The following is a 13,344-nucleotide window of genomic DNA, read 5'->3' as shown; positions in this document are numbered from 1 at the left end:
GGCGGGTACAGAGAAAAAACTACTAGATACCGAAAAACTGCTATCAGTGCATCCCTGAGGCCTTGTTCACACCAAGCCCTGAGCAGGTGCAGAGCAGTTGCGGACCGGATCAAAACTGCATCCAATGTATTCCAATGGTATTTTTTGCACCAGTTCACATTGCAGCGTGCAGTTCCAGAGCAGGTGAGAACTGCAGCAAGCCCTATTTTACCTGCTCTGGAACGCATGCAAACGCATCAAAAACGCATGCAAATGCCTGGAACGCACTAAAAACCCACAGTAAACAAAAAAAAAACGATTGTTTTTTTTAACCAAAAACGTCCCGGAACGCATCAAAAACGCGGCACAACCCACTGCACTGCGTGTGCAGAAACCTGAGCGGATCTGCTCTGCATTTGGTGTGAACAAGGCCTGATCCTAACAATGTTGTCAGGATCCGCCCTACTGCCTGATTGACAGCTAGCTGTGCCTCTCTAGAGCCAAATCCTGCTGTGCCTACCCCCTCCCCTGTCTGTCCCTCCAAAGAGCACTGGAGGAATAAACAGAGGGGAGGGAAGAATCCCAGCAGGGAGGGAGAAGCCATGAAGTGAGCAATCAGCGGTTTGTGATTGCTCAGTTCTCAAGCTAGAGAGGCAGCATGTGACAGCTGCAGTGTCACATGCTGACTTAAACTATTGGGAAGAGTACATTTTACTAGGGATGCACAGGTATCGGTGCCGATACAGGGCATTTTCAGGAGTACGTGAAAATGTCCCGATACTAAGCGATGATATTGGTGCATATGGCACATATAAACGTAAATACAACAATTTCGCTTCACATGTTACATATCACTGCGAATGTCAGAGTGCGAGCAATAATTTTAGGGCCATTAGTCACTGATAACACTAAACTGATGAGCAGAAAAAGCTTTTAAAGCGTCGTCTATGGCCAATCTTGGCTATTGTAGTCTTTTGCGGTTTCGAGGGCGCATGCAATTTTAAGCTTGACATGTTTGGTGTCTATTTACCCGACGTGACCCCGTCTTTTATATTTCCCAGAAAAATTGGGTAGTAAAAAATTGGTAAGTGGCTGGATTCCCCCCTCCCCTGTCCTATCCTCCAGCGCTGGCTGGCAGAACGGACAGGGGAGGGGGCGGGTACAGCTGGCTCTGCCTCTAGACAGGCAGAGCCAGCTGTCACTCACGCAGCTGGGCGGATACAGACATAATTGTCGGGATCCGTTTCAGCTGCGGCGTCTCAGACGCTAGCTTGTGCCCTTTAGAGAACTATGGGGAAAAGCCCTAACCCCATAGTTCTCCTTTAATTTAGTAGAAAAAAACCCCCCAGTATTGATTAAATACCACCAAAAGAAAGCTCTACGTTACCCAAAAAAATGGTATAAAATTCATTTCAGTACAGCGTTGCATGACGGAATAAATGTCAGTCAAAGTACTGCAGTGCTGAACACTGAAAAATGGCCTGGCCAGGAAGGCGGTGTAACACCGCGGACTTCAAGTGGTTAAAAGGTTTCCAAAAAAAACAAAACTAATTTTTAAAAAGTAAAAAGATTAGAAAAAATAATAATTTTCGATTCCAGCCTGAAATTTTTTCGATTTGAGTCAGATAATCTCATTTCCGTGCACCTCTAAAAAGGTATCGATAATTGGTATCAGCGAGTACTTGAGGAAAAGTATTGGTACTCGTTCTGGAAAAAACGGTATTGGTGCATTCCTACATTTTACACTCCCAATAGTTCTCCTTTGAAGTGAAAGTAAAATACAAATAAAAAATTGCTGGGAGTTATGGATTTATGGCAAAAGAGAGATGCAAACCCAGATAGCAAGCAATTGAGCTGCAAGTTTGAAAATGACTTGCTAAACTATTGCAGACTTGCCAAGCTTCACAATTTCGTTGCACAATTACAGCAAGTCTGTATTGCAAGTCTCCAGATCAACGTGCTTTGCAGAAGTGCTGTACACTTGCAGAGCTCTTGCTAAGACCTGCAGGACTCTTGCTGTAGACTTGCTAAGCAAATTTGCTGCAAATTCAAAAATTGTCAACTAGAACTTGTGCTGCAAGTGTTCTGCAAGTCTGCAACTTGCCAGCAATGTGTGCAGCAAGTTAACAAGAATTACAATTTCACCCTGCCACATGTTTGTAGCTAGTTATCCTTGCTATCTGGGAAGTCTTCCTTGCTCTCCCTCAGTGATTAGTTTTTTAAATTATCTGTGTGCACTGTATGGCGAATGCAGATGCAGTCAGGAGTTGCATCATTAGTGGTGACCCAATGGCCGAAGTGGATGCCTGGGAACCTGTAAGTGGCGGCGGCACAGGACAGACCAGGGCACTTAAGATCGAACCGACAGCACTGAAGAAGGGCACTCTTGTAAGGTAAGTGTACCCTAATGTGCGAGTATGCTGTGCAGTGGTTTCCTTTGCTTTAACCACTTGCTGTTCGGGGCAATTTCTTACTATTTGCACACACATGATTCAATCTGAATTTTTGGCTAGAAAACAGCTTAAAACGCTCAAACAATTATATATTTTCTTAAAGCAGAGTATATAAAAAAAAGCTAATACAAAACACAGAAAAAGTCCCCTGCACGCTTGCCAGCTAGGCTGCAACAAAACAAATTACCTTGTCTAACAGTATGCATTAAAAGCAGAGGTTTTAGTTACACAAACCTTTGGCCAAAAATATGTTCGTCCGTCCCCCGTTATGGCGCCTCTGTGAACTGTGGTCCTAACTCTAATTTTTGTGCTCCATATTGGAGCACATTTAAGCAGTTGATAAACTAATGCAAGTGTACCTGGAGGAAGCCCACTCCTCTTTAAAGGTGCTGGTTATAAATTGTGCAGTTACCATTTATTTCTAGTTTGATGGGGGGACGCACTGGAGGCCCCAGCGTGCATATGGATTGCTGGGTCCCCAGTACGTCCCTGCACCTTTAAGGAGCAGTGGGCTTCCTCCAGTATACACTTGCATTCATTTATCAACTGCTTAAATATGCTCCAACATGCATGGCCGGTGCAAGGATTTTTGCCTACACAGGCGAAGGTGCAGACGGCTGCTTCAAACATTTTTTCAAAAAGGTTAGAAAAAATAAATTTTGTTTCGGTTTCGGCCTGATATTTTATTTTTCATTTCGGTTTTGTTTCAGTTTTAACATTTCCTTTTTGGTGCACCTCTAATTTATTTTCTTTTTTTAACTTTTTTATCACTTTTTTTAATTTTACTTTTTTTTTACTTTTTTAAATGTTTATTTATCAGATTATCTTTTACTTTTTATAATTTGTTTATCTTACTTTTTGTATTTGTTAGAATTTGTTCCTTATTATTTGTTACTTTTTTATTTTTTGGGGCGCCAGACGTCTCACCTCATCAAAAGGATCCCTGCCGCTGCTCTGCTCGGTTCTTCATATCGGCGCTGATAGGCGGCTCTGATCACACCTGTCAGTGCTCCCTCTCTCTCTTCCTGGCCGCTCTGAAGCTGCAGTGGCCGGGAGGAGAGAGAGGGAGCCAGAGAGGTGTGATCACCGCGGCGACCGTCTTAAAGAGGCCCCCTCCCGGTCACATAGAATAACTTCAAAAAATATTTAAAAATTGCTGCTTCCATTTTTAGGTGCTTTTTACTGGCTTAGAATTCCCACCTAGCTTATCCCTATGTAATGTTAAGGAGGCGACTATGTGAAGTTATGTTTATTCTAATTAACCCTGCCTGTACTGTTGTAATGCTAAGCAAACCTTTTGCAGATATTGGTTTCCTGATTCTTATAGTAAAGCCCAAGGAAACTGACACAAGTAGCATTTGATGTACTTTACTATACAAAAATGCTATGTACACAAACTACTTAATTACAGGAAAGCAATACAAAACAGGCATACAGGCTGCTACAACATACATACATACACATGCACCCACTGCACTTCTCTAGCACATGCAATGGTTTCTATAAGAGCATGCACTAAAGGTACTTAGCTTCAGCCCCCATAGGGTTAAAGGCTTAGGGGCAGTGAGTGTTAGGGCTTGTTCACACCATCTTCAGATCTGGGTACGTTTCTGGAAACGTGGGTGTCACGGACGGCGGGTCAGGGAGGGGACGCCGAGGGGGTACAGGGATGCGAGAAGGACCGGGCGAAGCGCGGGCTATTGCAGTCCTTCTCTTGTCCTCGGAGATCTTCCAGCGCACTGGTAGATCATCGCGAGAACTCCCTGAGCGTTTCCCAGTCTGTAGTTGTGAGGGTAAGGCCGTACAACACAACACACACAAATTTACTAATCGAAGCCGCCACCACCACCCTCAACTTACAGGCTTGTGGGGAACCTTTTCCCGGACACTCCTAGTCCGTACACTTTGCCCTCAAGCAGACAGGCACACAGGCTTTGAAGACCACACACACTGCTCTCACTAGCAGGTACAGGTTAGCTAAACCAGGCACAAGTACCTTTAGAGTTGGAACCTCCACTCATAGTCTCCTGCACTACCGCGGGTCACTACTGGAGGGAGACTCAAGCTGGCTGGACACACACACACAGGCAGCTGCAAATCTTGCATACAATCTAGTGTAGAGCATTCAAAAACCAGCTTACTCATTTTATATTTAATAACCCTAAATGGGTAGTGTATAGAAAAAAGGTAGTTACAAAAAGTTAGAAAAATAGGATGTTACAAAGTGAGGCATACATACATACAAGCAAACAGTATGAAAATAAAACAGGATAAAACTTGCAGAGATAATGCTTAATCCTGCTTCCGGGGTTAGATAGAAAAGCGTGGACACACCCCCATGTCAATGGACCGCTTGAATGTGACAATTTTTTGGGTTTTAGAACTCCATTATTATGCTGTGAATATTAAAACCAGTTTCCACCATCTGAGACCAGCCAATCAGATGGAAGGGGCTGGAAACTGAATATTAATACCTGGGTCTTCAGGTATAATTCTTCTATTGACCATCTCTCCACCCTCATAACTCTTTCCACTTATGAATTATGGATCAGAAAGTGATGGTTCTGCTTCCAGCTATTGTTCTGCTATATGCAGAGTCCAAACTCTGGCACTCTACGGCTAACAGAATCAGAAATACCATAAGAAAACCCAATCAGAACTCGTCCATACTAGATGTTAAAATCCTCATGTTTGGTACCAGGCAGCTCACTTTTGTTCCACCTGAAGATTCTACAATCATGATGTATGGGACAGAAATTATGAAATATGACCCTTTTTTAAGCATTTTGAACACTGAAATACACACAAGGTGAGGTGACACTTTTTTCATTCTAGTGATAAACCCACCTGGAGACACTTGGACTGCAACCTCCAGGAAGGGTATATATATAGTGCTGAATTGTTCCCTGCTGGGGAAGCACAACATGCCTACATTTTATTCAATTACCACTCTTTATCCAACGAGTTTATGTCATTTTTTTGTACGCTTCTAGACTGCATTCAGAAAAAGAAATAAATTCAGGATGTTTTCCAGGAAGCCAAAATTTTTTTATTTTTCGGCTGCACCATGGCATTGGGTATGTGTATATGTGAAGTGTTTTAAGGTGCTTTTTTTAAGTCTCAATTGGATATCCGGTACATTTGCATGCATTTACATGCATTTTGGTTTGTTCCAAACTATAAAAAATTGTGCACGCAGTACTTTTTTTTTTTTTTTTACATTCTGAAACTGAACACAGTGGTGTAAACTACCCTCACTTTTTACCATAGGAAAGGATGGGTATGTGTTTTTGGACCAGACAAAAAAACTTTCTGGTCTGGAGATGGTGTGAACAAGCCCTTAATGAGAGGAAGCTTAGTTTGACCATCTAGTCTTAAACATTAACAACCTGACTTCCACTCGCTTTCTTAACATAAGTTCTTCTTTTGATCTAACACAATGGACACACACTCCTACTCACTCTGATGGTAACATACTAGATCTTGTTTTCTCTCACCTATGCACTGCTTGTAACCTCTCCAACACCCCTTTTCCCCTCTCAGACCACAACCTTGTCAGTTTCACACTCACCCTGTCCCCAACCCTGAATCCCCCTACATGGCACACTGTCACCCAGAGAAACCTTTGCCACCTCAATCCTTCTCATCTCTACTCTGCTACTGACTACCTCTATGATAAAATCTCACCACTGTCCTGCCCTGACCTGGCTACTTCTGTCTTCAACAGCTCGATCTCATCCTCCCTAGACACCTTGGCTCCCCTCACTACACGCAGACTTCGACCACATCAACTACAACCATGGCAAAAGAAGAAACAAGACATCTAAAAAGACATAGCAGTGTTCTTGAGCCACTGTGGCAGAAAACTAGGCTTCTGCAAGACTTCACCCTGTATAAAGCTGCCCTCCTAAAATATAATTCTCCCTCTGTGCTCCTAAACAGACTTATTTTGTCACTCTCATTAACACACTCTCATCCAGACCTCGTCAACTCTTTTCTGCTTTTAACTCTCTACTATGTCCCCCACCGTCACAACCCACTAACTCACTCAATGCCCAGGACATTGCCATTCATTTAAAAAAACAAATAGATACAATTCAGGATCAGATCACCACTATCCAGTGACCTTCCCCTATTACTGTACCAGATCCACCATCACACTTGTTACTTTCCTCTTTTGGCCCTATCACCACAGAGGATTACAAAGCTTCTCTCTGACACCCACCTCGCCACTTTCCCCCTGGACCCTGTTCCTTCACCACTACTCCGGTCACTCTCTTACTCTATCCTACACTCTCTCAATCACATTTTCAACCTTTCCCTCTCTACTGGCATCTTTCTCTCCCCTCTAAAGCATGCGCTGGTCACCACAATTATGTCACCGCTAGCTCGGCCTATCTGTTTACATGCGGCCGACAAGTGTCAAAATGCTCAAATTGCGGCGGGCGATTCATCGTCTCTTGGTCACGGCACTCCAACTTTTTCTCCACTACGCCTCTTAGGTAGACCTTTTGGCTAGCATGGGGCAATGTTTTTACCTTGGCTGAAAGGCCTGCCAGGGTTGTGCACTGGCACTTTATTTACTTTACGCACTTATTTTATGCACGTTTGAGCACCTTTTGACCCCAGAGAAAACAGGAGGTGCTGGTACCTAGCTTTGGCTAGGTGGGCTTGGGTTAACCTTGCCCCTGTCAGAAACCTTGTTCTGGGTTTTGTGGCCTTTCCTCTTCAGAGCAGGACCAAAAGATGGTGACCAAAAAAATGGTGAGGCTTTCAAATGTACAAAAAAATGCAGCGGTGAAGTAAGGATGTGGCCTAGCTGATGTGTAAAAGATGGAGCCTACATTGCTGTTAAGACATGTGCATAGGAATTGGCAGCAGCAAGCATTGTGCAATTAAGACAATACTATCCCGAGAACTTCACATCCAGAAAAGGCATTCATCTTTATAGCCTGAGGGACAATAAATCAAAGAACTATAAGGCATGGAAAGCAATGTTTACTAACTGTCCTTTTGATGAATGTGCGCCATTGACTACTGACAGACCGCAGCTTTCCCTGTGAATGGGGAACTGGGGAAGAGCAATCGTAAGCTTGTGAAAACATAGTCATACATGAGAACAGTCCACTACACAGCGCAGTGGGTGTTTCAGAAAGAGAAATAGGAAGGTGTGAAGGGTTTCTCATTGTGTACACCTGGGCTTTCTCAGTGGGAACTTGTAGAGCAAGCTCTTCCTCCACTGGGCGGCCACCTTGGTGTCTAGCTCCCATTCTAATCTGTTGCCTTTACTTCGTTTTCATTCTCACTCACTTTTGGTGTAGGTAGGTGAGCTATTTCTCCAGTAGTGTTAGTCTGGGATTTTCCACCATCCCTCCTCACCTGCTATTATTCAGGTGCCTGGGTGCTCAGTATTTTCTTTCTAGATATTTAGATATTCTTTCTAATATTTGTTTGTATCCTCTACTTTGTGCACCATCATTGTTTTTCTTTTCTAGTCTGTAATTCACCCCTTCATTAGGGAAGCACCTATACCAGTTTTTGGGTATCAAGTACGAGTACCAATATTTTTTATTCAGTACTCGCTGATACCAAATACTGATGCCGGCATCCTGTGGTACTGTGGGTCCAGCTTATCAGGAAGGCAGGGGGCACATCATGACCCACCTCCCGGCTTCCTGATTGACTATGAAGTCTTTTCTGGGTGCACTCTTATCCCAGACAGGGACCAGGTCACTATGTTAAATGGTAAAGCCCAACAACCTATGGGCGGATGAACAGTTCCCATATTTTGCTGTAAATGGGGATCTACTGTACAGAGTAACTAAAGAGAATGTCCATGTGCTACGGGGTCATCCTGAGGCAGGTAAAACTCAGAAGCGGTTTTACAAAGGTTTTTTTGGCCTGGAGTGTACACGGAAATTAAGGATTTTTGTGAGTCTTGTCCGACCTGGCAAAAAAACACCCCATCACCCTATTTTCTGAGTCATTTGGTGCTGCTCTCGGTTATTGAAGTGCCTTTTGAAAGCATAGCCATGGACTTAGTGGGCCCCTTCATCAAGTCGGCTAGGGGACACCAATACATCTTGGTTGTCCATGACTTTGCCACCTGGTATCCCGAAGCGGTCCCTTTAAGAAACACTTCTTCCAAGGTTATCACATGGGCGTTGTTTTAGATGTTCATGAGAACAGGGCTCCCTTCCAAGATCCTGACCGACCAAAGAACCCCATTCATGTCTAAGGTAATAAAAGAACTGTGTAAACTGTTTTGAATTAAACATCGGCGGACTTCAGTATATCATCTGCAAACTAATGGTTTGGTGGAGCAGTTTAGTAAAACCCTAAGGCTGGGTTCACACCTAGGTGCATTGAATATGCGCATTTGTCGCATCCGCGGTAAAAAAAACGTGCGACACACGCACCATCCCGAGGGCTACCTGGCTTTATCCCAATGGATACGCGTGGCAAATATGCCCCAAAGAAGCTCCTGTACTTCCTACGCACTGTAAAACGCCCAGGTGGGAACCATGCCCATAGGCAATCATTGGTTTTTACATGTTGAGCGTTTTACAGAGCGTAGGAACGTGCTGTAAAACGCCCAGGTGTGAACCATGCCTAAGGCTGGATTCCCACCTAAGTGACACCTATTTAGCGCGTATTACGGGCGTCTTTTTTGAGCATTTGCAAATAATCGCAGCACGCGTTTTTAAAGCGTTTTCTATTGAGTCTATAGGACAAAACACGCTGAAATCAGCCCCAAAGTAGCTCATGTAGTATTACGTGTGACAGGCGTATTTCTGCTTGCGACAAAATGCTGACGTGCACTGGGGTCATAGATATGAGTTGGATTCCTAGTGTTGAACTGTTTGTCGCACTGATTTACAAGTGACAAACAGCTTAGGTGTGAAGGGGGCCTACAGGGGATGCTTAAGGTGGTTAAGAAAGATGGCCGTGACTCTATAATAGCATGTAGCTTGTGCCTGGGTTACAAAGCACTGCTGTTTCCTCCAAAGGATGGAATAGTACCAAGTTGAATTAATAGCAATTTTTGCTCCTGCTAAAACCTATAGAAATTAATTTTATGTGTTATGAATCAAGCAGCAGATGGCACAGCATTCTTGGCTTAAAGTGACACTAAACTTAGGAGTCAAATCTTAAACATGAATTCAAGTACCTTAACTATTAACACAATTGTAGCTTATTTGTACATCAGCTTGGAGCGGTGGCTACTTTACAACACACAAACAGATACCATGGGGAACAAAGGTAGCCCCCCTCCAGAAGAAAATACAGTGTCAGCATGAATTAAGAGATGATTTGAGGATCTACAGCTGAGTGATACGTAAATAAGGTAAATTTTTGTTAAAAGGGTACTTTAATGCATTTTTGAGATTTAACTCCTGAGTTTAGTGTCACTTTAATTTTATTGCAGTTTACTCTGTGGCAGGAAGAACTCGTGTAACAATGGTGTGAAAGCTGCGGACTCTTGCTGAGCTAGTTTCAAGAAAAGACACAGGAAACCAAGAAATGTAACGGAACTGTAAAGCTTGTTTACTTTCTGTTGAATTTTCCTAAGTTAAAGTGACACGGAACTCAGGAGTACCTTAACTATGAACAAAAATGTCTCTTATTTGTGTATCATTCAGCTGTAGATCTGAATTGGTGCTGACACTGTCCTTCCTTCTGAAGAGTGGCTACTTTTGTTCCCCATGATCCCTGTGTGTGTTGTAAAGTAGTCACTGCTCCAAGCTGGCTCCCATGATGGACTACAATCTCACATTTAGTTTACTAAATGGAGCGAGTTTGGAGTGGTGGCTTCTTTTGGACACATACAGGGACCATTGGGAACAAAAGTAGCCACCCTCCAGAAGGAAGGACTGTGTCAGCAGGAATTCAGAGATGATTTGAGGATCTACAGCTGTGTGATACATAAATAAGATACATTTTTGTTAATAGTAAGGGCCCGTTCCCACTGAGTTTGCACGATTAACGCACAGTACGGCTCAACGCCCCTATCGTGCATTAACTGTGCAGGAGGTGCGTTCATTTGAATGGCACCCCAAACACACCCCCCGCCTACAATGCAATCAACTATGCCACAAGGTGTAGTACCTCAATACCTTGCTGTGCGTTGCAATTAAAAAAAATCATGCATACACTATTTTGTATGGCAACGCAACGCACCTTCCGCACTGATAATGCATGGTAGGTGCATTGTGCGGTACCATTTGTTAATCACATGGACCCAGTGGGAACGGGCAAATAAAGTACTTAAATGCATTTTTAAGATTTTAGTGTCACTTTAAATTTAAAGACTGTTTCAAAATCTGTCAAGGCACTAAATAAAACATAGCCTGTTATAAAAAGGAACATGTTGTGTCTCCACTACTACTTTTTCATTTCCTACATGACTGCAATTTTATTAGATTGTCTGAACGGAGTCCTGCGCTGCAGTATACCCCGTTAGACATCTTAGAGGTCTTCTCATCCACAAGCAAAAAAGAGGACCAACATCAAGAACTCTAAAGTAATAATTCATATTTTATTTGCTCTTTGTGACATCCAAGTATAAATATGTTGTGATGTATGCATAGTATGTATGCATATGATTCAAACAAGAACAGTGTCAATATTGCTCCTTATTATAGTTTTGTTTCAGGTAGGGATGAGGTACACGTTTTCTGTGGAGTTGGATTTGTGGCGAACATTGCATAAAATGGTGAAATTATGGGCAAGATCGCCCAGGAGCTAAACGCAAACTACATGATGCTTTGCCTGACGTGTTGTAGGGTAAAAAATGATGGCCAATAATGGAGACCTGAAAATTTGCCAGCCTTTCTGGGGGAATCTTCACAGGGACCATTTATCCATTTGCCCATGATCCACCACATTTTCCAACGCCATTTTCCTTTCACCCCTATGGTCAGCAAAGCTGCCCTTCTCACAGCCCTTTACAGGTACAGCAGTGCCAGACTACTCATGTAGAATCGCTCCCTACCATCCCATGCCTTACCTGTTCCTCCGAGTGCTCCTATCCTGGTTGCTCCAACCTCCCCTCTCAGTACTCCTATTCTTCATCCTCATAAACTTTACTCTCACTGTACCTATTCAATTTCATCCCTACCTAGTTCATCGCACTAACATTCTCAAATTATCTCCATCCTATCAGAACCTGTCAGAAAAATGCCCACAAAATGTTTGCACTTTAAAAAAACTTTGAAGAAATAAACAGACATTTGCTTGCAAAATGCGTTTTGATTCTTTTTAATCAACTACCAACTGTTCATAATTTTGTACAACCAGAGGACAAGAAACAAATGTCAGTATACACACACAAAGACAAACAGGGTTTTGGTCAGTCACACACAAAAGCTAAGACAGGTTTTTACCTATGCTCATACTGCCACTGAACTTCTCCTCCTGGTGTCAGTATATAGTCTTCAAATTTGTCATGTATGGCAAAGGCAGAGGTTAGGCCTGAGAATGGAATGCCTTGCAGAGGGCAAGGTGAACGTCTCCTCTTCCTCCACGCTTATGACCTCCTTGTCCTGTGGAGAATACAGCAAGCGTGGATGGATAACAGCATTCTCCAAGCTTAGTTGTACAGCACTTTGGAATATGCTCCTTGTACTGCCCAAAATCCAAAATGTGTATTCAGTTAGCGGTCTAGCATGATTCAGATGGTAGTTGAAAATTGTATTCCTCCTATCCAACCACGCAGCGCACAAGGCCTCAGCAGGTCCCTAGAAAGTGAAAAATGCCTCAGCAGCTTCAAGAAAATGTGGAAAAGCAGGCCCAGCAGTTCCAGGCATGGGTTTGTGAGCAAGCAACTTGGAATCGCCTTCCAACAGTCTCATGACCAACTCTTGGAAGGCTTTAGAATCTGCAGTGCTCCCAATGTTGACAGTAATTTATTTGTAATTCCTGTCACAGATTGCCATTCGCACATGGGAAACATATATTTTTTTAATTGTAACACCTTCACCTTAATCCTGGAGGCATTTGGGCTCTGGCAGTCTAAGGGCCACTGATGCCATCATGTCTTATAAAGGTCCATTGAGCTGCATTAAACACAAGAACACCAGGGAACATTCCTTAGCCGGAGTGGATGGGGAGAGAGGTGAGCACTGACTGCCAGGGATGCTGGATCAAGTTAGTAAAACAACTTTTTTGGAGTCCCCTAGACAAACAAGCACGAAAACATTGCCGTGTGGGGGTAGTCCCACAGCAAGAAGATGTTTTTTTTATTTGCCCAGAGTTCTTAATTAAGGTGAATAAACCTGCCTCTACTTGGTTGCCCCCAGTACTACACAATGTTATAGTTTCTGGCCGTGGCCAGGGACTGAACAAAGGTAACGGAAAAGAGTATCTCTGGTCTGATGATTAGTGTAGTGCAGAGACAATCCAACATCAAAGGTCCAAGGGCAGGCAGCAGATAAGCATAATCCAGAAATAGACCAAGGTTAGGGCAGGCAGCAATCTGATGAGTAGTCTGTTTTCCAGGCAATGGGTTAGTAACAGGAGAATCAAAAGACAAAGTTAGGTGGACAAAATGCTATCACAAGCCTAGAGCTCTCTACTGGGGATGCTCAAATAGAGTGCCACAGCAAATCAGGCCAGATGATCCTGCACCACCACAGGGCAATAGGACCATAGGGCATTGTCTATGCTGCCTAGCAATAGGCCCGGGCAACAGAGAGCGGCTAAACAGGGGGCTGCAGAGTAATTTTATTATTATTATACAGGATTAATATAGCACCAACAGTTTGCGCAGCACTTTACATATAGGGAAGACATTACAATACAATTCAAGGCAGGATGGTAAAGAGGGCCTTGCCTGTGAGAGCCTGAGAACCAGCCTTGTAAGGGGATTTAAAAGAAATTAAAATTTCTTACCAATTTTGCTGATCAAAAC

The 13,344-nt window shown here is 43.3% G+C and overlaps 1 protein-coding gene across 1 annotated transcript in view; it reads right to left on the bottom strand.

Annotated features, from left to right (window-relative positions):
- Positions 1-4,013: 4,013 nt before the first annotated feature.
- Positions 4,014-13,344, bottom strand: part of LOC108787640 — a 73,089-nt gene continuing 63,758 nt past the window's right edge. The window contains exon 11 of the mRNA XM_018557243.1: positions 4,014-4,211. Coding sequence (XP_018412745.1) covers positions 4,014-4,211 — 198 coding nt within the window. The remainder of the gene's footprint in view (positions 4,212-13,344) is intronic.

The sequence above is a fragment of the Nanorana parkeri genome, unplaced genomic scaffold (genome assembly GCF_000935625.1).
Source record: "Nanorana parkeri isolate BGI_ZX_2015 unplaced genomic scaffold, ASM93562v1 scaffold276, whole genome shotgun sequence".
Taxonomy (NCBI): domain Eukaryota; kingdom Metazoa; phylum Chordata; class Amphibia; order Anura; family Dicroglossidae; genus Nanorana; species Nanorana parkeri.
The sequence above is the reverse complement of the archived record's forward strand: the minus strand, read 5'-3'. Positions and strand labels throughout refer to the sequence as shown.